At 47.9% G+C, this 23,957-nt stretch overlaps 1 protein-coding gene across 1 annotated transcript in view; it reads left to right on the top strand.

Moving 5' to 3' along the window:
• Nucleotides 1-23,296, top strand: part of kdrl (kinase insert domain receptor like) — a 39,798-nt gene extending 16,502 nt beyond the window's left edge. The window contains exons 12-30 of the mRNA XM_023794963.2: nt 705-813; nt 1,606-1,893; nt 2,247-2,393; nt 3,554-3,682; nt 4,152-4,258; nt 4,527-4,647; nt 4,834-4,938; nt 6,194-6,307; nt 6,580-6,668; nt 6,771-6,921; nt 7,356-7,453; nt 10,234-10,356; nt 12,245-12,356; nt 13,408-13,507; nt 16,366-16,471; nt 18,895-18,989; nt 19,430-19,508; nt 19,948-20,057; nt 20,805-23,296. Of these exons, the coding sequence (XP_023650731.2) occupies nt 705-813; nt 1,606-1,893; nt 2,247-2,393; nt 3,554-3,682; nt 4,152-4,258; nt 4,527-4,647; nt 4,834-4,938; nt 6,194-6,307; nt 6,580-6,668; nt 6,771-6,921; nt 7,356-7,453; nt 10,234-10,356; nt 12,245-12,356; nt 13,408-13,507; nt 16,366-16,471; nt 18,895-18,989; nt 19,430-19,508; nt 19,948-20,057; nt 20,805-20,988 (2,367 nt within the window). The 3' untranslated portion in view covers nt 20,989-23,296. The remainder of the gene's footprint in view (nt 1-704; nt 814-1,605; nt 1,894-2,246; nt 2,394-3,553; nt 3,683-4,151; nt 4,259-4,526; nt 4,648-4,833; nt 4,939-6,193; nt 6,308-6,579; nt 6,669-6,770; nt 6,922-7,355; nt 7,454-10,233; nt 10,357-12,244; nt 12,357-13,407; nt 13,508-16,365; nt 16,472-18,894; nt 18,990-19,429; nt 19,509-19,947; nt 20,058-20,804) is intronic.
• The last annotated feature ends 661 nt before the right edge of the window (nt 23,297-23,957 follow it).

Genomic DNA, 23,957 nt, shown 5'->3' with positions numbered 1-23,957 from the left:
TCAATTGGACAGCTTTATATAGTACTGTACATTTTGTATGTACTGTATGTCCTCTGCTATGCTCCAAACTTCTTCTGTGTACCAACTTCTTCTGTTACTTCTGGGTTAAAGCCCAGGGTAGGGGGGTGGGGGGGAGTGCCTAGGCCAGTCTGAATCCGACTGAACGTATACATGCAGGAGTAAACTGACTCCCAATCGCATTATCCAGGTGTCTTAGTCCGACTTGGAGAAATTCAATTTAGTACAATTTCAGGCAGACTAGCATGTTTACATGTACTTTAAAAGTCTGATTTTAGTCGAAATAACACAATAATTCGATTTGTAAACATACTGACTGTGAGAGAAAGATCAGGTATTCAGAACCTTCTCTCGGTAAACCACACCAGCTACTGCAAGATGTGAAAAATATCACATTTATGCACCACTGTTTGTTTCTTTTTCTTGTTTCCTGAAAACCTGTGACTAATTGTCCTTATCGATGAACAAAACTAAGACGTACAATTTTTATCCTGTCTTAGTCATTAAACATTAACCATTAAATTACGGATCAGCTTCCACGAAGAGTGATGGGAGAGGACTTCTTGTAAGGAGTCTTACTGATGTGGATCGAGGTTAAATCAAATATTCAGGGATGATCACTCAGTATCAGTTTGTATTGGTGAGGAGACCAGTGACTGACTCTCTGCCATTTTGACATGCCGCAGACCATCAGCACACTAGTGGTGGCAGCAGCCGAAGTGTCCGGGAGCTATACCTGCTTGGCCTGGAACGAAGTCGGCAATCGGACATGGAGCACACCTTTCTACGTGGATGGTGAGCGCCCCCTAGCTGTGACGTTCATTAAGGCACGGCGTTTTCCCAGTCTTGCTGTGTTACATTGGCCACGCTCTGTACAGAAACCCACACTCGTGAAAATGAGCCACAAAATGAGGAATGCGTGCACCACGCAATTGAGAGTCCTCGGGGGGCTAATGGAAAACATCTTGCCCCCTCCCTCCAAAGCCAGCGTACATGTAGACCTAAAGACTATGAAACAGAAAAGTCATATGGCTCTCAATAACACCGCAGGGCACATTCAGCTTCTCTGCCATGCTCTGGTCTGTCTGGTAGTTTCTGACTCTCAGTCATGTGACTGATGGGATGTTTAGGTGTCAGCCAGCAAAGGACCGGCCCTGCTCTGGGACTTGGAGAGGGATCCGTGATGGTTAGATGCAGAAGCTGGGTGGGGGTGGGGGTGGCAGCAAGCATCAGTCCTGCAGATGTGATGGGGGGGGGGGGGATGCTGAGGTCAGCTCTGGAGTTATGACAACAGGCACAAAGGTAAATAGGCATCCGTCCCAAACCACCCACCCCCCAAGGCCCGAAGCTGTCTGGTTCTTACTGACCTGCCGTACTCTGGCCGCCATCTCTGTCTGCTGACAATGTGCTTCCAATTATCAGTGATGAGACTGGAAATTACTGCGTGTTTCCTGTTCTGCCGTCCAGGCCATGTGAAGTTCAGTCCCTCTTGCATTTTCTCCACCATCTTGCTCAGACTGGAAACTGCCTGTGGATTTGTCAGACTGGGCATAAACCCCTGTATTTATCCATTAATTTCTCTTTCAGATCACGTGGAGAGCATCGGAATAGAGCCTCAGAAAGCCATCGAGGGGGACAATGTGACATTAGCATGCCGGGCCACGCGGTACCTATACACGGAGCTGCATTGGTTCGGCCCGCAGAATGCTACAGTCCTCGTCGCCGGCAGCACGCTGCAGGTTGAGCCGTACTCCATCTTCCTGCCACTCGCTCTTGGAAGTGTGCCCAGGGGTAATGTCCGGGACTACGAGTGCCGAGCACGTAACAGCTACACCCACCGGGTCGTCCTCAGGAAGTCTCAGCTGGTTGTTGAGGGTAAGCTTGCAACATAGGTGAGGGAGAGACTTGAGTCACTCCAGCTTGTTCTTAAGGGCAACAGGAAGGTCGTATATTTTTAGCAGAGCAGAACTGTTAATATGAAGCAAATGTGCCGTCTATTTTGGGAGTTGTTTTCCTCACAGCATTTCTTAAGTGTAATTAGTCATTTATTGTGTTGGTGTTTGTTCCTGGAAATAAGCCCTCACACAGCTCTGGGAAAACCGTAGCGGGGGGCTGGCCGTGCCAGGAGGCGTAGCTCTTAGCTAACGCTCGCAAACACCCGCCTGAGAAGCCGGGAGCGTTTCCGGGGTGACGCCATAGACACCCAACGCTGCGATGTGCTTCCCCAGCCAGGAGAGGCCCGTGGGTGCAGGTGAACTTGACCAGCCAGGCAGTGAACGCCAGCAGCACGCTGAACATGGTCTGCCACGCCCATGGCGTCCCACCCCCCCACATCGCCTGGCTCAAAGACGGGACCCCCCTGCAGGAGGCACCAGGTAATGACCAGCTCCGGCCGCATGCTGGCTGTCTGTCTGTCTGCCTGCCTGCCTGTCTGTCTATCAGACTGCCTGTCTGTCTGTCTATCAGACTGCCTGTCTGTCTGTCTGCCTGCCTGCCTGTCTGCCTGCCTGCCTGTCTGCCTGTCTATCAGACTGCCTGTCTGTCTGTCTGTCTATCAGACTGCCTGTCTGTCTGTCTATCAGACTGCCTATCTGTCTGCCTGCCTGCCTGTCTGTCTGTCTATCAGACTGCCTATCTGTCTGTCTATCAGACTGCCTGTCTGTCTGTCTGCCTGCCTGTCTGTCTGTCTGCCTGCCTGTCTGTCTGAAGGTGCTCAGAGCTTGATTCTGCCAACGGGCTGTTATAGCATTTTAATCTGCTCTTCATAAGCATTATTTAAAATCATATATCAAATCTTGTTCAAAGTCAAAGTCACCTTTATTTCAATTTCAGTTCTATGATGTGTGGGTCATGCACAGACGAAATATCAATCTCTTTGGTCAGAAAAGTAACAGAATATAAATAAAGATATAAAAACATGACTTTAAGACCTAAGACATTAAAATCTACACATGCAAATATCCCTGCTTATCAGATGCTTCTGTCTAAAACAGCTTTAATTAAGACTGTATCCTACTGCTTTGGGGTAGCACTGTGTGGATCAGCAGCATAGGATAATGTTTCTGTGGTGAGAAGGTCACTGGTTCAAACCCCAAAGTCAGCAGAGTGATGTCACTATTGGGCCCCTGAGCTAGAGCTTAACCCCTGCTTTCACAAAAATTGTATGTCACTTTAGATAAAAGTATCAACTAAATAAATGTAAATGTATTGTTATGTCTACATATTTAGTGAACTCCAGATAATAGACTTCATCCTTATGATTACAGCTACTGGCCTTTTGCAAAGGCTTTCGGAGAACCAAGTGCGCGCTGGGGTCTGTGCTGTTTACACAGCATAGCTGAGGGCTTTGTAGCACATGGAGTGAAGCATGAGAATGTTCAGTTTGGCTGGAACGCTGCTGTGCGTGACCCCACACCGCGCGTGTGAAGCCAGTCTGAATCCGCAGCAGATGCGGGGCGGGGCGGGCCCCCCCTCCCCCTCCCCCCTCCCCCCCCCCCCCCCCCCCACACTGACGCTGCCGCTCGTGAATCTCCAGGAATCGCCCTGACCCCCAGTGGTATGCTGACCATCGAGAGGGTGAAGAAGGAGGATGAGGGGATGTACGAGTGCCTGGCCAGCAGCGCAGAGGGCGAGGCGAGGACCTCGGCCTTCATCACCGTGCTGGGTGAGTGCCGGCATGACCGCCCTCGCCAGCCCCCAGCGCCCATCACTTTCTCCCATCCGCTCCTTTGATCTTTGAAGGAGTGACGACATGCTTCAGCTTTTCCCAGCAGAGGTCAGCGCTGATGCATGTCCAGCATCCATTATCCATAATTTAATGTGTAATGCGGAGGTGGAAAGTTTAGATTCAGAAAGTATAAATCCAGACCAAGATTTTGTTCCAACCAACTAGTTGAGTACTCTGTGAATGTGACTGTTTGTACTCAACTGATTGGTTGAAACAAAATCGTAGTCCGGATTTGTACTTTCTGGACCCGAACTTTCCACCTCTGATGTAATATCTATTAATACGTGTCTTGTCCTCTTTCACAGTCTTTCACATTTCCCTGCACATTGTACCGAGTATAATCATGTATGTTTGAAAACTTTGAAACTGGAAATTACGGACATGCAGTAATGTTGCTGGTCCCCAGGTGAGGACGGGAAGCCCAACACGGAGGTGATCATCCTGGTGTGCACCGGGGCGGCGGCCAGCTTCCTCTGGCTGATCCTCACCCTCATTATCCGCAAGCTGAGAAAGGTACAGCTAAAGCATCTGCCCCCCCCCCGGCTCCCAACCTTAACAAAGACACAATTATAGCATATCGTGGCACAATCTGAATTCCTTAAAATACCTAATTTCCCCTGAGGCTTCTTAATAGACTGAAATGCACTAAGTAACCAATAAAGTATGGCAGAAATACTAATAATTGATAATATTTGTTTATATATGTACTATTACAACAGGACTGTCTGCCCTTTGACCTGACTCTCCCTACGCCTCTCTCCCTGCCCGTCCTCCCATCCAGCCCAGCTATGCAGACATGGAGCCGGGCTACCTGTCCATCACCATGCCCCTGGATGAGCAGTGCGAGCTGCTGCCCTACGATGGCACCCGCTGGGAATTTCCCCGAGACCGCCTGAGGCTAGGTGAGCACATGCTCCGATGACGTCAGCGCTGGGAAGCTCGCAGTTTGTTCCGTGGGCGTGTGTCTGTGTACATGGGGGCTTCCTGGCCATGGGGCAGTGTGAACCGCTGCTGTCCAGATGCCCTGCAGCCCCCAGGTCTGCACAGCGGGGCTCTGCTTTCAGCTGCTCTCACCTTCTCCCTGACAGGTAAAACGCTGGGCCATGGAGCTTTTGGAAAGGTGGTGGAGGCTTCTGCCTTTGGGATCGACAAGCGCTCCACCTGCACGACGGTCGCTGTCAAAATGCTGAAAGGTGCCACTATGTGTTATGCTATTACTCTGTATGGGGGTTCATTGATCTAACGCAGAAAGAACGGAAGAGCAGTGATAAGCACAGGCGTGCCGAGAGCCTGTGCACCGCTGACAGCCGGCTTCCTGCGTTATTCATAAGTGTGTTTTGCAGACGAGGCAGCGTGAATGTGTCCCATGTGCTTTATGAATCATCTTACGCAGAGGGCCCTTAGATATTATTGACTGAGAGCCAATATCACCCCCTACTGATTTATGACTGCTGATGTCTCACATTCCAAAATCCAAGTCTCCCCTAATCAGTTATTGCACAGTACATTTCCAGCCAATGAAGAGAACTTGAATCAAAAGAATTTCCTCCCGTGGCCAATAGTTTGGAAACCAGATCATTCTTTACAACATGGTCAGAAATAATAAGTGTCCTAGCATTTTAAACATATTTCTTTCAAGCGATATATTGATTTCAAGTTGATGTAGATGAGCTCAGGTGTTGCCCTTTCAGCCTTTAAATCAAGCTTTACAAAGGACAAAGGACTGATTTCCCAGTGCTTAACTGACTTCTCAAGCTGCCAGAATAAACACTGGCTACACAGAAACCAGCCATGAGCAATCAAGCTAGAGGTCATCAGGCAGATCAGTGGTCACTGATAAGCAATGTTTTTACTCTGGATGGTTTAGCACCTGGTGACATGCCACCAGATCTGGGCATCCAGATTCCCTACAACTATTTAAGATAAAATGCATTTTCCTCTTCATAGAGACCATGAATGAGTCCAGTCCCTTTTATTATGGTTCGCATTTGTGTCATTATGACACATTGCAGCTGTCCCAGAGTCTGTATGCTATCATTAGATCTCAGGGCTGCTCTCTCCACATTCCATGAATAAGCTTCTATAAACGAAAGCACTCCATTCATCACATATCTGGAAAAAAAATGTTTGCAATTTAAATTATACATTGACTCCACATGCACATTGTATTAAAACAGTGTTTGTCTTCTTTAGTCTGAAGACTTTTTAATACAGTTTGATGAGAGATCTGAGCAGGTCTTTATATAATTCTGTCAAAGCGTGTGAGGCCAAAGGACAGTCACGCTCACACACCATTCGTTCGACCATTGCCGCTTTCAAGTGACAAACAGTGGGGTTTATAAAAATTGCCTATCACATACTTTCAGAGAAATTCCCTTATATGCCCATAGAATCTCAACCCAGAAGTCCTTCCTAGCCAATCGTGTGACACCACTCTGTGTTGGACAGGGGGGGCCTCAGCCAATGAGAGCCGGGCCCTGATGTCTGAACTGAAGATACTGATCCATATTGGACATCACCTGAATGTGGTCAACCTGCTTGGGGCATGCACCAAGCCTGGAGGTAAGTGGGGGTTATTTTTAAGGTAGGGGGAATAATAGGGCCCAAAATTCATACGGAGGGGCCATGCTCTGAGTCAGTTACTGACAGGAGAGGGGGCACTCAATCGGGCTTTAGTTGCCCCTGTGGCCCTGCCCCCGTATATGCTGCTGCATACAAAGAATTTTATTTTTATATGAAAAATATCGGAAAAATATTTAAATCAAAAAAGAACTGCTAAAATTCTCTTAAAATACAGTTGTTGTTGACTGACCCTGTGTTCTATGCCCCTGTAGGGCCCTTAATGGTAATAGTGGAATATTGTAAATATGGGAATCTGTCCAACCACTTAAGGAGCAAGAGAGGAGACTTTGTGATTTATAAGGTAAACTAACCTCCTGGCCGGGGTAGCAGCGGTCGGCGTCGCTCCGTCATGCCGCTTCAGCCCGAACACTTCCTGTCACGCCTGTGTCTCGCTCTCCCTCAGAGCCGAGATGGCAAGGCGGCGTCCCCGCGCCCAGGGGGCGACCTCGGCGAGCCCCCCAAGCGCCGGCTGGAGAGCGTGGCCAGCACCGGGAGCTCTGTCAGCTCTGGCTTCGTGGAGGACAAGAGCTGTGACTCAGAGGAAGAGGAAGAAGGTTAATGGCGCCCCCTGCACCACTAACAACCTGTCAGCACCTTCCTTCCGGAACCTTCATTCTAGCCTCTGCCTCCGTGCATCCCCCTCCCTGCAGTGCCCACCCTCCCCCCAGGCTTAGCTGACCTATGTTATACTCCGAACATCCTCAAGAATTGCAATCAGACTGACTCCAGTTTTGTGACTGACCTGTATGCAGCAGTGGTCCCATTAGGTGTGTGTTGTTTTGTTTGATGAGCTGCTTACTTGGGCACCCTTGAGTCACCAGAAGCCCCAACACTGACGTTCATTTCCCGCTGCCCGAAATAAAGGACGTGTGGGTTGGGTCTACCCTGTTATTCCACATGGTTCCTGCTGTTCCGATTGGCTGTAGCGAGAGATCAAAATCTGATCTGATGCATATACTTCCCCACAACATCCATACTGTGTCCACAGAGTCAGAGGACATGAGCAGAAGGCCTCTGACAATGGAGGACCTCATTTCCTACAGCTTTCAAGTGGCCAAAGGCATGGAGTTCCTGGCGTCCCGAAAGGTACGAATCTCCGGGGCTGGTTAGGCAACACCGAAGGCAGAGGTGGATAGTCCAGGTCCAGAAAGTAAAAATCCAGACCAAGATTTTATTTCAACCAACCAGTTGAGTTCTCTGTTATTGTGACTCTTTATGCTCAACTGGTTGGTTGAAACAAAATCTTGGTTTGGGTTTTTACTTTCTGGACCAAGACTATCCACCTCTAAGTGACTTCTGACTGTCTTTCAAAGCCGCCTCACGGGCTTGTTTCATGAGCTGAATGTCTGCACAGATTTGAACTCCCCCCTCATCTTGTTTTTGGTGAAAATTGAGAAATAAACTGCCCATCGAAATGAGAGCAGTGTTATCGCGTACAGAACGTGACCCTGCTAAAAGTGCCGTAGAATTCTTTTTTTGTTTTTCTAAATTGTTCTCTGGTGTCTTCATGGAATGCGAACTTGGTTTGGTCGAAAAATGTCCAGAAGTGGTTTTACAGGCCCATTTAAAACCCTATGATTTTGGCCCTAGAATGAAACGGGCTGTTTTCCCTTATTTGGGGGGCTCATTAATATGTTTATTAGCTCTGCTCTAATTGGCTGGTTCACGGCGAGGCACTACAATTGATCACACTGAACCAATTTGCCACATGTAACTGTAATAGTCCCACTTCAGTCTAGGCACAATGTTAGCATAATCTTAACTTGGCTTTCAGGATTGTAACAAGAACATCAAAATTATTTTTCATCTCAGCCAACAGATGATTTTATGATGGCAGCTTTGTCATGCAAGTTTTATCAAGAATCCGAACAGAAAGCTGAGCAGCTTGTAAATGTGTTTGTAACAAATTTGGAGGTTTTTTGTTTTTACTGCAATATCAATTAGATACACTATATTGCCAAAAGTATTGGGACACCCGCCTTTACACACACATGAACTTTAATGACATCCCATTCTTAATACATAGGCTTTAATATGGAGTTGGCCCACCATTTGCAGCTATAACAGCTTCAGCTCTTCTAGAAAGGCTGTCTGCAAGGTTAAGGAGTGTGTTTATGGGAATTTTTTACCATTCTTCCAGGAGAGCATTTGTGAGGTCAGGCACTGATGTTGGAAAAGAAGGCCTGGCTCACAGTCTCCCCTCTAATTAATCCCAAAGGTGTTCTATCAGGTTGAGGTCAGGGCTCTGTGCAGGCCAGTCAAGTTCCTCCACACCAGACTCACTCATCCATGTCCTTATGGACCTTGCTTTGTGCACTGGTGTGTAGTCATGTTGTACAGGAAGGGGCCATCCCAATACTGTTCCCACAAAGTTGGAAGCATGAAATTGACCAAAATGGCTTCGAATGCTGCAGCATTGAGTTCCTTTCACTGGAAAACAACCCCACACCATAATCCCCCCTCCACCAAACTTTACACTTGGCACAATGCAGTCAGGCAAGTACCGGTGTCCTGGCAACCGGCAAGCCCAAACTCGTCCATCAGATTGCCAGACAGAGAAGCATGCTTCGTCACTCCAGAGAACATGTCTCCACTGCTCTAGAATCCAGTGGCGGCGCGCTTTACACCACTGCATCCGATGCTTTGCATTGCACTTCGTGATGTATGGCTTGGATGCAGCTGTTCACCCATGGAAACCCATTCCATGAAGTTCTCTACATACTGTTCTTGAGCTAATCTGAAGGCCACACAAAGTTTGTAGGTCTGTAGCTATTGACTCTGCAGACAGTTGGCGACTTCTGCACACTGTGATTTTACATGGCCTACCACTTCATGGCTGAGTTGCTGTTGTTCCCAGTTGCTTCCACTTTGTTATAACACCACTAACAGTTGACCCTGGAATATGCAGTAGCGAGGAAATTTCACGAATGGACTTATTGCACAGGCGGCATCCTGAGCTCCTGACAGTGACCGATTCTTTCACAAATGTTTGTGTAGAAGCAGCCTGCATGCCTAGGTGCTTGATTTTATACAGCCGTAGCTATGGAAGTGATTGGAACACCTGAATTCAATGATTTGGAGGGGTGACCCAATCCTTTTGGCAATATAGTGCATTTGTTTAGCCAAAGTAGGCTACGGGACGTACAGACGAGGAGATGTTTTCCCAAAAGCACAGTTGCTAGCAACGTAATTTGCAATTTGTAAGTTACTAACTGGAGCTTTTGGGAAACATACCCCTGACTTACCTGTTAAAGATCATCATCAACCTGGCCTGCTGACAGTTCAGTTTCTTGGGAAGTGCTGACATCCTCAGCCTCAGATGGCATACTTACACATACATCCTGCCATTTTCGCTGTCGTCCTCCACTTGGTTCTTCACAGTCCCTGCTTGAAAGTAGGCTGGCATATGTTACGTTTGGAGCCATAGTTAAGATTGTTACATAACAGTCTAAGAATCTGAAAACAGCCTGTTTCATTTCCTTCTTTTATATATTCAGTAATTAAATTTGAAAGAGGGAACAACAGTGTTTCAGATTCATGGTTTGTCATTTCCATGTACTGAACTTCCCTTTTTCATCTAAGCCGGGGTAAAGTCAGATTTTCACTCCATGGCACCTTTGATGTTCATATCTTCTAATGGCCTGTAGCAATGTATCCCTGCATCCAGCATCCCCTTAATGTAGGCAGTGCATCGCAGTTACCTCACTAACATTTGTATACCATCCCACACGCACTGCGCAGCATTGAATTCCAGTGAGACATTTACAGATTTGCTGCTGGTCATGCCTTCATCATGGAAGGACATGGAGCCCCTGTGTAGCCTCCTGGTCAGATTCTGTGGTGTTTGACCCTTTTCTTGTTTTCAGTGTATCCACAGAGATCTGGCTGCCAGGAATGTCCTGCTGTCAGAGAACAACGTTGTGAAAATATGCGACTTTGGTCTTGCACGGGACGTCTACAAAGACCCGGACTACGTGCGCAAGGGCGATGTGAGTGCACCCGCCTTGGTGCGGGGTGATGGATGGTGCAGAGCATGCTGTTAACATCTTTGGAATGCTGCCTTACCGTTCACCGCCCGCTGCGGGGGGTCGGGGGGTTTCTGGGGGCTCATGTGATCTTTCTCAGCCGCTCAGCATGACTGATGGTTTGCTTACCATCTGCTAAGCCACCCCTGCAAAGCACACGCACAGCAAACCGAGCCCAGCTGAGGAAGGCGGCAGAGCAGTGCTCAGTGATGATGATGATGGTGGTGGTGGTGATGATGATGAGGAGCAGTGTTCCTGCTTGGCTCTTAAATCATGATTTAATCATTTGGAGGCGGACTTTGCAAAGTGCCACCACCTGACACACGCTGTGTGCTTTGAGCTCAAAAGGAAAAATTGCCGATCACTTTTGTACACCCTCATCACTCTGGTCAGCCATAGTGTAAATATGTAGCCGAGCAGGGGCAGTGACAGCCATAGCACAGTGATGTGGCTGAGCAGGGGCAGTGACAACCATAGCACAGTGATGTGGCCGGGCAGGGGCAGTGACAGCCATAGTGCAGTGATGTGGCCGAGCAGGGGCAGTGACAGCCATAGCGCAATGATGTGTCCGGGCAGGGGCAGTGATAGCCATAGGCCAATGATGTGGCCGAGCAGGGGCAGTGACAGCCATAGCGCAGTGATGTGGCCGGGCAGGGGCAGTGACAGCCATAGTGCAGTGATGTGGCTGAGCATGGGCAGTGACGGCCACAGTGCAGTGATGTGGCCGGTCGGGGGCAGTGACAGCCATAGTGCAGTGATGTGCCTGAGCATGGGCAGTGACAGCCACAGTGCAGTGATGTGGCCGGTCAGGGGCAGTGACAGCCATAGCACAGTGATGTGGCCGGGCAGGGGCAGTGATAGCCATAGGCCAATGATGTGGCCGAGCAGGGGCAGTGACAGCCATAGCGCAGTGATGTGGCCGGGCAGGGGCAGTGACAGCCATAGTGCAGTGATGTGGCTGAGCATGGGCAGTGACGGCCACAGTGCAGTGATGTGGCCGGTCGGGGGCAGTGACAGCCATAGTGCAGTGATGTGCCTGAGCATGGGCAGTGACAGCCACAGTGCAGTGATGTGGTCGGTCAGGGGCAGTGACAGCCACAGTGCAGTGATGTGGCCGGTCAGGGGCAGTGACAGCCACAGTGCAATGATGTGGCCGGTCAGGGGCAGTGACAGCCATAGCACAGTGATGTGGCCGGGCAGGGGCAGTGACAGCCACACTGCAGTGATGTGGCCGGGCAGTGACAGCCATAGCAAAGTGATGTGGCTGGGCAGGGGCAGTGACAGCCACACTGCAGTGATGTGGCCGGGCAGGGGCAGTGACAGCCATAGCAAAGTGATGTGGCCGGGCAGGGGCAGTGACAGCCATAGCAAAGTGATGTGGCCGGGCAGGGGCAGTGACAGCCATAGCAAAGTGATGTGGCCGGGCAGGGGCAGTGACAGCCACACTGCAGTGATGTGGCCGGGCAGGGGCAGTGACAGCCATAGCAAAGTGGTGTGGCCAGGCAGGGGCAGTGACAGCCACACTGCAGTGATGTGGTCGGTCAGGGGCAGTGACAGCCATAGCAAAGTGATGTGGCTGGGCAGGGGCAGTGACAGCACTAAATAGTCAATAAATGTATTCCTTATTTAGCAGATGCAGCAGCATGTTCCGCTACCCATCTCACTAGCTATTATCTTCTGACTCTGCTGACTAGTTACTTATTTAGTTTTTGAAACATCTGAGGGGGGGCAGGGGAGGGCTTCGAAGTGACTTTCTGAGAGGGGACCCAGACACAACAAAGGTGCCCCTGGGGAGGGTCCCGGTGATTGACGTTGGTCTTCCTCACGCAGTCGGTGTCCCTTTGCTGCTTAGGTCAGGCTGCCCCTGAAGTGGATGGCACCGGAGGCCATCTTCGACAAGTTGTACACGGTGCAGAGTGACGTCTGGTCCTTCGGCGTGCTCATGTGGGAGATCTTCTCTCTAGGTGTGTATCCGACCCTCGTCTCTCATTATTACAGCTGACACTTTGCTTCTTGGAAAAAAATATCCAGTGATAATTTTTTTTTTCCTAGCTTCAAATGAAAGTGTCTGTCATCACTCTAAATCAGTCAGGATCTGGGCCCGATTAAGAGTATTAAGTGCCCCTGGGCAACAGCACGTATGACATCATGTCAGAAAGGAGCACGGCTGATTGGTGGCTCATGAAATTCTAAAATGCAGCTAAGTTAGAGAAAACATTACATAGGCTGCTGACTGCGTGCCAGGTTACAAGAAACAATATACAGTCATATTAAATAATATTAAATATATTAGATATTGAATCGCTTCTCAAAAGACATTCGTGAATGAGATGGGGGGGGACTCTTGGGGGTTGCCCTGCATAGTGCACCCCCCCATGGATGTGGAGCCCCTGGGTACTTGCCCAAATGCCCATCTAGTTAGTCCTGGCCAGGTCAGGCCGGGTGGTGGATATTCTCCAGGGAGCGACTCAGGCACCCTGTTTGCCACCATTGAAGCATATGGATGTCTCCCCCCCGTGTGTCGCCCCTGTCGTCTCCCCCCCCTGTGTCGCCCCTGTCGTCTCCCCCCCGTGTGTCGCCCCTGTCGTCTCCCCCCCCCTGTGTCGCCCCTGTCGTCTCCCCCCTGTGTGTCGCCCCTGTCGTCTCCCCCCCCCTGTGTCGCCCCTGTCGTGTCCGCCCCCTGTGTCGCCCCTGTCGTGTCCCGCCCCGTGTGTCGCCCCTGTCGTCTCCCCCCCGTGTGTCGCCCCTGTCGTCTCCCCCCCGTGTGTCGCCCCTGTCGTCTCCCCCCCCCTGTGTCACCCCTGTCGTCTCCCCCCCGTGTGTCGCCCATGTCGTCTCCCCCCCCTGTGTCGCCCCTGTCGTCTCCCCCCCCTGTGTCGCCCCTGTCGTCTCCCCCCCGTGTGTCGCCCATGTCGTCTCCCCCCCCTGTGTCGCCCCTGTCGTCTCCCCCCCGTGTGTCGCCCATGTCGTCTCCCCCCCCTGTGTCGCCCCTGTCATGTCCGCCCTGTGGCTCAGGAGCATCCCCCTACCCCGGCCTGCACATCGATGAGGAGTTCTGCTGCACGCTGAAGGAGGGGACACGGATGCGAGCGCCGGATCACGCCTCTCCACAAATGTAAGCCGAGCCCGTCCACCGGCTCAGATCACCTTCGGTCTAACAGCCCTTTCAGATGGGGGGGGGGGCGGCTGTTCCAGGGGAACCTCTCAGCTGGTGGGGGGCATCTGCAGTGACTATGTCTGACCACTAGAAGGGCTGTACGGCCATCCGGACAGAGGGGGGCACCAGAGCAGAACCTTCAGGTTTCAGGTTTTATTGCCACATATGTTCAGAGGAACACAGTGAAATTCTTATTCTTATTAGTTAGGGTAGAGGTCAGGTGGATCAGGTAGGTCAGGTGCATCATGGGATATGGCAGACAGCAATGCAGTACAGTTAAAGACAGTGCAAGACAATATGCAGTATAAAAATGCAATGGGGAGAAGAATACAAATACCACGGAATAGTAAAATGAATATGAGTATGAATATTGAGATGCAGAAGTGGAATATTAACAATGTGCAGTACGGTGCAGTGGGGGGACAGATGTAGGTCACCGGTTGCTTAGCGACCTGATGGCTTGGGGAAAGAAGCTGACTTTAACAGAACAGATGCATCAGCGTGGGCACATGAGGACGCAGCAGTGACCTTTGACCCCATAGCACACCGGCCGTGTCCCTCACCAACAGGCTGTTCACAGACCTCTCCATTTGTGCGCCATGCTTCCTTCTTACTGGGGAAAAATGTCAGCTTTTCATTTTCCTGGAAAGCATTTTATTTGGAGCTAAAACCTCAGGCAGATGATGTTCTAAATGCAATCCAGACATTGGCATGCAAACAATAAAGATGGCATTCCGCTTCATTCAGCAGGAGGCCCAGTCAGCCTGATGGCCTTGCTGATAGGCTTGTTTCACAGGGTGGCAATAAGTATGTGAACATGTGAAAACGTTTAGATGAGTAAGGCCTTAACTTATGACTCTGACCTTTCACCCATGACCTCTGACTGAACTAGCACACATGAGATGAAAGGAGATTTGCTGATTAGCCACCCAAAAGACCACTATTGCTGTTAAGAAAATATTTAGTTTGCACTGTGGGTAACCATTAGGATAGCATAGATTAAAGGTTCAAGGTTTTTTCAGTATATTACAATAATAACGAATATAAATAGGTAGGAAGGACAAAGGGTACAAAGGGAGGATGGTACAGCAAGGAGCCGAGAATCTCATCCCACTGTCATTCCCTTATAATTGCATAAATGTGGGATTGTGGCAGAACATCTGTGGTTTTATGCGACGATTCCCCAGCACTGTGGGCCAAGCAAACAGATCACTCATGAATTCGGTTTGCTCCGCATGTGCCAGCATTTCTTCTAAAAATCAGCCCTGTTTATGCTCTTCGTGCTGTGCTCTTGAAAACCCATATGAGCAGCTGATAGTTCGTCCAAACCTCCTTCAGCTGGCCCTCTGATCATGTAAGCAGGGTGGAGATTTATACTAAGAGCAGCTGGGGTACAAGAGCACCGGCTGATCTACATCACAGTCATGTACCATCAGGTCTTAGACCTGAGCTAGAGAGTGATTTGCCTTTAAGCTTCTTTGACTTGGACTAAGTTACCCTGTGAGTGATAATTTACTTGATGGGGCACAAATTATACAGTATTATACTATTGTTTCTGTATTAACCACAAACTAAGTCTTATATACGTACTGATCTCTAGGGATGGGAATCACCAGTGACCTCACGGTATGATATTATCAGGACACCTAGGTGCCAATTCGATATGTATTGCGATTCTGTGAACCATCCCGATTTGATAATATGATTTTTTTTTCTTTTTTCCTTTTTCAGAATTTTAAAGCCTTGAACGTGTAAAAAAAACATTGAGTCATACCGCTAAAGTTTTATTCGATAGCTGCACAGCTGAATTGAACATGAGTAAGCATAGCACACTCCAAGTGATTTTCCTCCTCAGAAAGCCAAAGGCAGCATTTAAACAATGCGAATCAACTTCAATTACAACAAATAAGATGCTAACAAAAACCTACATTTGCTGCTGTCGTGGATCAAACTACACTGAGCTTTCATGCTTCTCCGCTGCCTGGTCGATCTCAGCATGATGTCTAGCAATATCTGCCCTTATGTTCATCATATTGCCACAATACTTTCACAGGGCAAAGTTTGCATACACCAAAGATCATGTCCAACTCCTCTTTACTATATAAATTTTGAAAGCCAGCGTTCCCCCGTACATTGAATTTAAACTGTGGAGGAGCAGCACGAATCTCTGCTTTGTCATCCGTCATTCCTGTTCTTGCTAAACAAAGTTAGAAAATAATTGGCTCCTACTACAGGGGATGCTGTGCTGCCTGTCAATGTGGGAATAGTTTAGAGCACGCCACCTGTAGGATTACAGAGGAACTGCAACGTTTCTCCACCTCGAATCCAAACATATATAAATAATAAATTACTTTTAAAAAACGATTTCAGAATTAGTGTTCCGATACATGAATCGCCCCACAAAAGAACCTCGATACATAACTGAATACATTTTTTTTCCCACATCTTTGCTGATCTCATGTTAATTCATCATTAATTAATCGTGACACGTTTTATCTCAACCAGTTACTATATTTGTTACTATATTTATTATATTCTGTAAACCTTTGTGTACTACTGAAGGAACTACTGAAAGGACAAGTAATGAAAAACACAAATGAAATACTGATCTCATGTTTGTTCATCATTAATGAATCATGACGTCTTTTATCTCAAGTAACGACAATATTTGTTCATGTTTGTTTATGATTGTTTATGATTTGTACTTCAGTAGTAACTGAATCATTACTAAGTATTTGTGCCCCATCGAGTAAAGTGTTACAACCTCTGTTTATTTATGAGGTTCCACTTCAGTAAGGATCCTGTCTGTCCCACAGATACCAGACCATGCTGGACTGCTGGCACAGCGAACCTGGGCAAAGGCCCACCTTCACACAGCTGGTGGAACGACTGGGGGACCTGCTTCAAGATAATGTGCAGCAAGTAAGGCCACCCTAACCGTAACCCTGATGCAGTGGTGCCTGTGGTTCACGCTGTGGCTTACGAACAATTTGGTTCACCACCAAAAATTTTGTGAAAAAAATGCATTGGTTCGCGTACAAAATTTGGTTGACGAACAGATTCCTTGACCAGATTTTTTTTTTTATACTAGTGTAGCACCGGAAGGGCGCATGTCCCAGCATGCCCCGTACGGAATTGTAAATAGAAGGACCACAACAGGCACCCAACGAGCACTGAACCCAAATAAACAGATGGGAAACACAAGGTTGTCAGACGCCGAACTGCAAGATGCACGCACGGTGGGAGATTTACACATGCTAAATACATAAGACACGGGCAAACACACACGCGACAATAGGGAATGCAACCATTAACATTAACATTAACAACAACAATAATACAAGGGCTTAGGACTGTTAATAAAGAGCCTGATTTCCCCGGCAAGTCTCCATGTCTCTCTCTGCTCCCAAAATGCCTCGGTCCACCCGTCACCACACTATATTGTGTTTTTCTTTAATGTTTTTACAAAAAAAAATAGAAAATTTATTTACAAAAATCATTATTTCGTAGGCTTGTGAAAGAATTAATTTCAGTGCTTTCTTATGGGGAAAATTGCCTTGGTTCGCGTACAAATCGGTTCACTACCACTTTCCCGGAACGGATTGTGTTCGTGAACCGCAGGCACCGCTGTACTGAGTAGGGCCCCCCTGATACGCTAACCGTAACCCTAAAACGGGGAGGGTCACCCTTTGCCCTCAGATCAGCTTCAGTCCTACTTGCAACCATCAGTGGTGGAGGAAGTACTGAAGCTTAGTACTTAAGTAAAAGTACAAATATCCTGCAAAATATGTACTCAAGTAAAAGTAGAAGTGCTACATCAACAATCTTACTTAAGTGAAAGTACTAAGTACTTACTTTTAAATTTACTTTAAAGTATTTTTTTAAGTAAAAGTACACAGTGGTTTGTCTCAACGTCTGGGGTGTGCCATTTTGTAAAAGAATAGTAGATATACTGACTTACACCTCTACCGATGTCATTGCTCATAATAATTACAAACAACTATACAGTATATGTGTATTGGCTCTGGGTCCATGTTGAATGTCTCGTCTTCTTGAAATCAAGCCAGTCTACCAGCTCGTGTTGCTAATTGACGCGCGCTCTGACATCATTGGAGATAATAAAGCCACCTGATTGGTAGGAAATGGCAAACAACACCAGAACACAACAGGCTAACTATTTTTTCATGCAAGATTTTGAGGAAATTGTGTTCATAAAATGTAACAACTAATGACATAAATTGTAGAAATGTAGTGGAGTAGAAAGTACAGATAACTGCCGCAAAATGTAATGGAGTAAAATAAAAAGTATGCATTATTATTTTTACTTAAGTAAAGTACAGATACGTAAAAATGTACTTAAGTACAGTAACAAAGTACAAATACTTCATTACATTCCACCACTGGCAACCATGTATAATGGAACATAAAGAAAAGTCTGTACCTTGATGGATGGAAATCTATTTCATGCTTTGAGTCCCAGAACTTCCCATAAAAGCTGAGGGATGTTTAGATGATTGGCCTTTGATTGGTGAGGCCATGGCAGGCATCTGACTTCACCTTAGTGCTCATGAAACCTCGTGACTTTGTTCACTCTGGTGGCTGTTTCCCTACCATAAGGGAACAGTGTCAGGCTGCTGCTGCTCCTGCAAAATGGCCTCTCCTGGGCTTTATACCACCTTGCAGAGCAATCATAAGATCTAATGCTTCCCACAAGAGGGCTGGGCTGCCCAGGCCACCAGGGACCACCACCATTGTGAGCTAATCTCCTATCTCCTAACATAAACCCTGTCCAGATGCAGGACTTCTGTAGCTGTTATTGACTATGCCTTGTAACCAAAGACTTATATTCTGGAAAAACTCTGTGAGTATTTTGGGCCATTCGCTCAGATTATAGTTTTACATATGGATGCTGTTGTGGGCGGTCATTGGAAGCGTGCGTGTGGTTATGTGTCCGCACCACATTGGTCATTAGCTTCAGCTGCCCTGAATGTCCTTGCTGATCTGTGGTTTGGCCCCTTTGCACTGCGTAACTTTGGGTGCATCCAAGTCCTCCCGACTTCCACACCACAAGCTGCTGAGAGGAGTTTTTTGCTGAATGTCTGTGTCAAAGCGTACTGTCAGGCTTCAGAGAAGTGAGTCATTCGTGAGAGATTACTGCCCACTGTTCGCTGGAACAAGCCAGGACAACCAGAGGAGAAGGACTGAGCGGATGGTCATTCTCAGCCGGAAACACAAACAGCTACCAAAGCAACCTACCTGCATAAACGGCAGAGTAACCTCCAAGCAGATAGGGGGCACAGTGACACATGGGGAGACACTAACAATCCCTGTTCTGTCATCTACAGGAGGGTAAGCACTATATCCCCATGAACACAGGCCTGCTGAGCAGAGATACGGAGCCCCGCAGTACCCCTGTGCAGGGGGATTCCGGGGGTACCTGGTAAGGCCTGGCATACTTTCCTTTCACCTGGCACATGATGAAGTAAAAGAATGTGTGATACTGCTTTCAGTAGAAGGGGAGTAAGTTGGAGATGCCAGTTCATCGAACTGTGTGTGTGCATGTGTGTGTGTCTGTGTGTGTGCGAGCGGGTATACCTATCCTTATGGGGACACAATGTCCCCATAACGTGATAAATATCCATTTTTTATCCTTATGGGGACTGGTTTCCTGGTCCCCATAAGGGAAAACTCTATTTTATAAAAATAGGTGACTGCTATGAAAAAACTAAAAATGCAAAAACTCTTGTATTTTGTTTGGTTACTTATGGTTAAGGTTAGGGCATCGTAGGGCAGGGTGGGGTTAAGGTTGTCATAGTTAGCGTTAGCATTTTTCCCATAGAAGTGAGTGTCGCATTCTGAAGCCATTGATATCCCCTTCAGGAATGACGACGTCATCCCTAGCATTGTGAAGAGCATCTATCAGGTGACCATGGAGGAGAAGCTGGACCAGAATCAGGAGGTGAAGGGATCCTGGCCCACTACACACACACACACACACACACACATAGTCACGCAGACACACACATACACACACACACAGTCACGCACACAAAGTCACACACACACATACACACACATAGTCACGCAGACACACACATACACACACACACAGTCACGCACACAAAGTCACACACACACATACACACAGTCACACACACATACAGTCACACACAATTGATTGCATTGATGGTGCGTGGGGCTTGCAAGTGTTTCATCACAAGCCGTTCTTCGGTTACTGCACTACCTCACGGCCTGGTGTCACACTGTTTCATTTCCCACAGTCAAGCTGCAGAAGAGAATTGCTTTGTACAGTGAATAAATCAAAATGGCCAGCCAGGCATCAGTGACATGTGACATCATCAACTGGAGACAAAATAATGTCATGTTTGATTCCCCAGGGAGTGCAGTCGGGCAGCGGCATGATCCTGTCACCTGACGACACTGCTATGCTACGGCCAGGCTGGGCCAGATCAGTTCTCGGCCGGCCATCAAGCATCACAGCCCTGGCGTAAGTGATTTTAATCTGACCTCAGACTCGTCTCGGACAGCCCGGCATCGGAGGGCTCTCCTCCCCCAACACTCTCCCACAGTCCTGAGTGCAGATGTGACCGTTTGCCCACTGGTGAATATTCACATTCCTCACAATCACTAGACAACCGTCACTGCCCCATGAGATTCCCAAAAACCTGAGCAGACTGCCGGTCTCGCTCCAGGCAGACCAAGGAGAGAAACGGGGAGATTATGGACTGTTGGGAAAGGGGCGTGGGGCTTAGTTCCCAAGGACAACACAAGGACAGACAACAAAAGTGGGAAGGAAGTGTGACTGGATAACAGCAAACTAGAAAGAGACACCCTCAGGCAGTACGGGCTGGATCTGGATGTTGGGTAGGAACTGAACCGGCGCGTACCTGCAGTGCAGCGGCTGTGGTACCGTGGCTCGGATCCTGCCGCTCCAGGTTCACATAGCCATACGAGTAAGGCAGCTTTTCTCTGAGTGCTGCTTCACAAGATCAAAAACAGCACCACCTTATAAGGAAATGAAGATGTAAATCTTGCGCCAGGAACATATTACAAGTTACCAGGGGGAGTTATGTGCTGATATGAGGTCATGAGTCAGCCCCCCTCCCCTCCCCTGAGTTGTGGTACATGCTGGGACCCTGGAGGACCTCAGTGACCTTACACACCCTCCACCTCAGCCGCCGCGGATCCCCCTCCCTCTCCCAGCCCTGTCCTTCACACTGTGACTTTTCTACAGGTTTAGAGCAGCGAGCAGGAGCCGGGAATCCATCCTACATGAGGGGCAAAGAGAACGAACCCAGCACCCTGTACCTCCTCTGGACCTCAGCCCAGACGATGCCAGCCTGGAGCAAGCCCTGGAGTGCCACAGTCCACCCCCTGATTATGATGACGTGGTCCGCTACTCTGCTCCACCCATATAACTACACCCACCTTGGGGAATCCAACATACTGACTTGGAGGCAACAACTGAATAACCTTTCCTGCTCAACATTATACTCACTATATTGTGTGTGTGTGTGTGTGTGTGTGTGTGTGTGGTAATGTATGGCTGATACAAAGCGATGTAGCAATACAGCAACAGGCCAATAGCCAAGGCTACAACCTTGCAGCTAATGAAAGAGAAGCATCATTATGCAGTACATTAATGCAGCAACACTGCAATATATAATCTACATCTTATGAATCGCTAATCAGGCCAGAATATTTGGAAGAATGTGGCTTGGTTGGGTGAAGTAATGCTGGCCAGCCAGTGCAGAGGTGAAGGCTCAGTACAAGATGAAATGCGTTCAGAATGAGCTTACTGCTCTTTGGGGAGGTTTTTGTACAAGCAGACAGCAGAGTTACAGTGCAGAAGTAGTGGAATCGGGGAGCAGTCTTTCGCCGTCACATGCAAACAGCAGCCTGAGACGCTGGCTGTACGCAGGTGATGGGTGATTTAAGGCCAAAAGGAGAGTTGTCGCTTTATTAACGCACCGTTTGTATTGTAAACCTGCTCTCAAATTCTAGGCTGTTTATTACACCGGAGTGAACTTTGCTGGGCTTCCTCCTATTCATGCATCATAGTTCTTTGAGTGGCAACAGATTCTGGGGCGTTAGTGTTCCGGGAGAAGACATCAGGAATCATGCACACAGACACTATGACGGTGCCTATAGCTACAGGGACAGTGAGTTACGCTTCCATGGTAACAGATGGTGTCCTGATGGGAGAGATTTATGTGGGCTGACAGAATTAGCATCAGTCCCGCAGGTTATGTCAAGATGCAGACTTCTTCTAAGCCAGGGCCTTCTGGGCATTCTGAGCAATATTTACAAAAGCAGACCTAAGATGTGTGATTAATAAGAAGAATAAGAATAAGCTTTATTGCCAGGTATGTTGACACATACGAGGAATTTGTTGTAGTGACAGAACTCTACAGTTCAACAGAAAGACAGTGACAAGACAAGACACAGGTAATAAAAGAGTTATATACAGATATACAAAGATATACAAAGTAGCGTGCAAAATAGCAAGACGTGTTCTTTGGTGTGATAATATAAGTGTATATAGAGTGTATGTAATCCTGAGTGCCCTGGGGGAGGTGCACAGGAACCCGGGGAGGACATGCAAGCCCCACGTACACAGGACAACAGTCGGTGCCCAGAAGCTGCAGTACCTACTGCTGCACATTGTAGTAGCAAGAAATTAATCAGCATTGGGAGCCGCTGACATCCGAGTGTTTTTTTAATAAGGGGCATTTGAGCAGCATCGGCCCAGATTGTGCAGCGTCTGGACGTGGAAACCTTCTGTAGTATCTGCGCATGACCTTCGTCCCTGTGCTTAAGGCTGGCTTTGACCCTGGGGTCCCTCTGCCTCCTGTCTGTGGTCATTTCCTCTGTGCTATCTCTTTAAATCTTCACATGCTGTTGCCTTAATTATTCACTTTCCCAAGAAATTGCGACAATTAAACTGTCAGTCACCAAGAATATATGCTAATGCTCATTTGAGAAAATGAGCAATAAATGTCATAGCTGTTAGATCTTCAGCATAAAACTGTCTGACAGTCCAGTCTATTTTTTTTTTGTGTGTGTGTGTTTTGCTGCTCTCTACTTCATGTAGTGGCATATTGAAACCAAAAATCGTGTTTATGCTTATACAAATATTTTGTCGTGTTCCTAATGTCTGAATCACTGGAATCTGCAAAGCAGTTGTGTGGATAACTGACCTCAAGTTGGCTGCTGTAAGTCGCCTCTGTAAAGTGCAGCCACATCCAGGCCGGCGGCTGCTGCGTAATGGAGGGACTTTCACCTGTTCAAGGTGATGAGCAAATTGGCACTAACAGCCACACCCGCCATGCTTCCCCTCAGCTCTGCCAGCCCCCCCCCCCCCTGGCCAGGCACCCTATCGGCTTGTAGCCTGAGCTGATCCATGCCAGGTGTGCAGGCTCCAAACCGCCTACCATCAGTACTTTGACAGATGTGCCCAATGACCAGCACGAAACGAGGTGTCCACTACTATAATGAGCCAGTAAAAACCATACAAACAACCATAAGACTATTATCTGAGCAGTGAAAGTGTTTTTTGTCTTAATATGGACTGGAAGCCCAGTATGGAGAATTATAAGCACTGATATTATTGTCTTTCATATGTAGTTTAGTTTCGTATTTCACACATTATTAACCAAAATAATGGAAACATTATTATTATTATTGTTATTATTATTATTAAATAAAGATTTATATATTTATAGACTAACTCTAACTGTGATTCATTGTCTTGTGATTCCTTGGTGGGACGGTCTTTCCCGTAAACATGGTTTCAGACTGAAGTGGGGTGTTGATAAAATGGTTTGCTTGCACATGTATGTTGGGGCGATTCACCCCTGTGCCCTTTTGAGGATAATTGCTGTCTGCTCAGGTGGTCTGGAGCCGCATCGGGGGTCTGCTTCATCATACCCTCAGGGTAGGGGTGAGGGTGGGGGCCTGCATCTCCCCATCCTCCTGATTTATTGACTTTTGGTGAGTTGGTGGTTGTGTGAGGAAAAAAGGCTCTCAACAACAAGTATGATCTGATTTATCTGCCTCTCTTTGAGCCAGTAAGACATTCAGAGTCTGTCTGTCCAAAGCAGGGACTGCCCATCAACTCCTAGCAATTTCACAATGATTATGCTAAATGATGTTTAGTGGGGTCATGGTATGGTTAGGGTACATCCAGCGGAGTGTGATGTTGGATGGTGCGTGGCTCAGCAGGTTTGGACTCTGTGCCTCTGATCAGAAGGTCAAATCCCAGGGTTGGCCGGGTGATTTCACTGTTGGACACTGAGCAGAGCCCTTAACCTCCAACTGCTCTGAGGACCATCTGACCCTGTTTTCTTAAAGCAAAAGTATCTTGTTTTGGATCAAAGCATTTGCT

Source organism: Paramormyrops kingsleyae, chromosome 10, assembly GCF_048594095.1.
Source record: "Paramormyrops kingsleyae isolate MSU_618 chromosome 10, PKINGS_0.4, whole genome shotgun sequence".
Classification (NCBI taxonomy): Eukaryota; Metazoa; Chordata; class Actinopteri; order Osteoglossiformes; family Mormyridae; genus Paramormyrops; species Paramormyrops kingsleyae.
The sequence above is the reverse complement of the archived record's forward strand: the minus strand, read 5'-3'. Positions and strand labels throughout refer to the sequence as shown.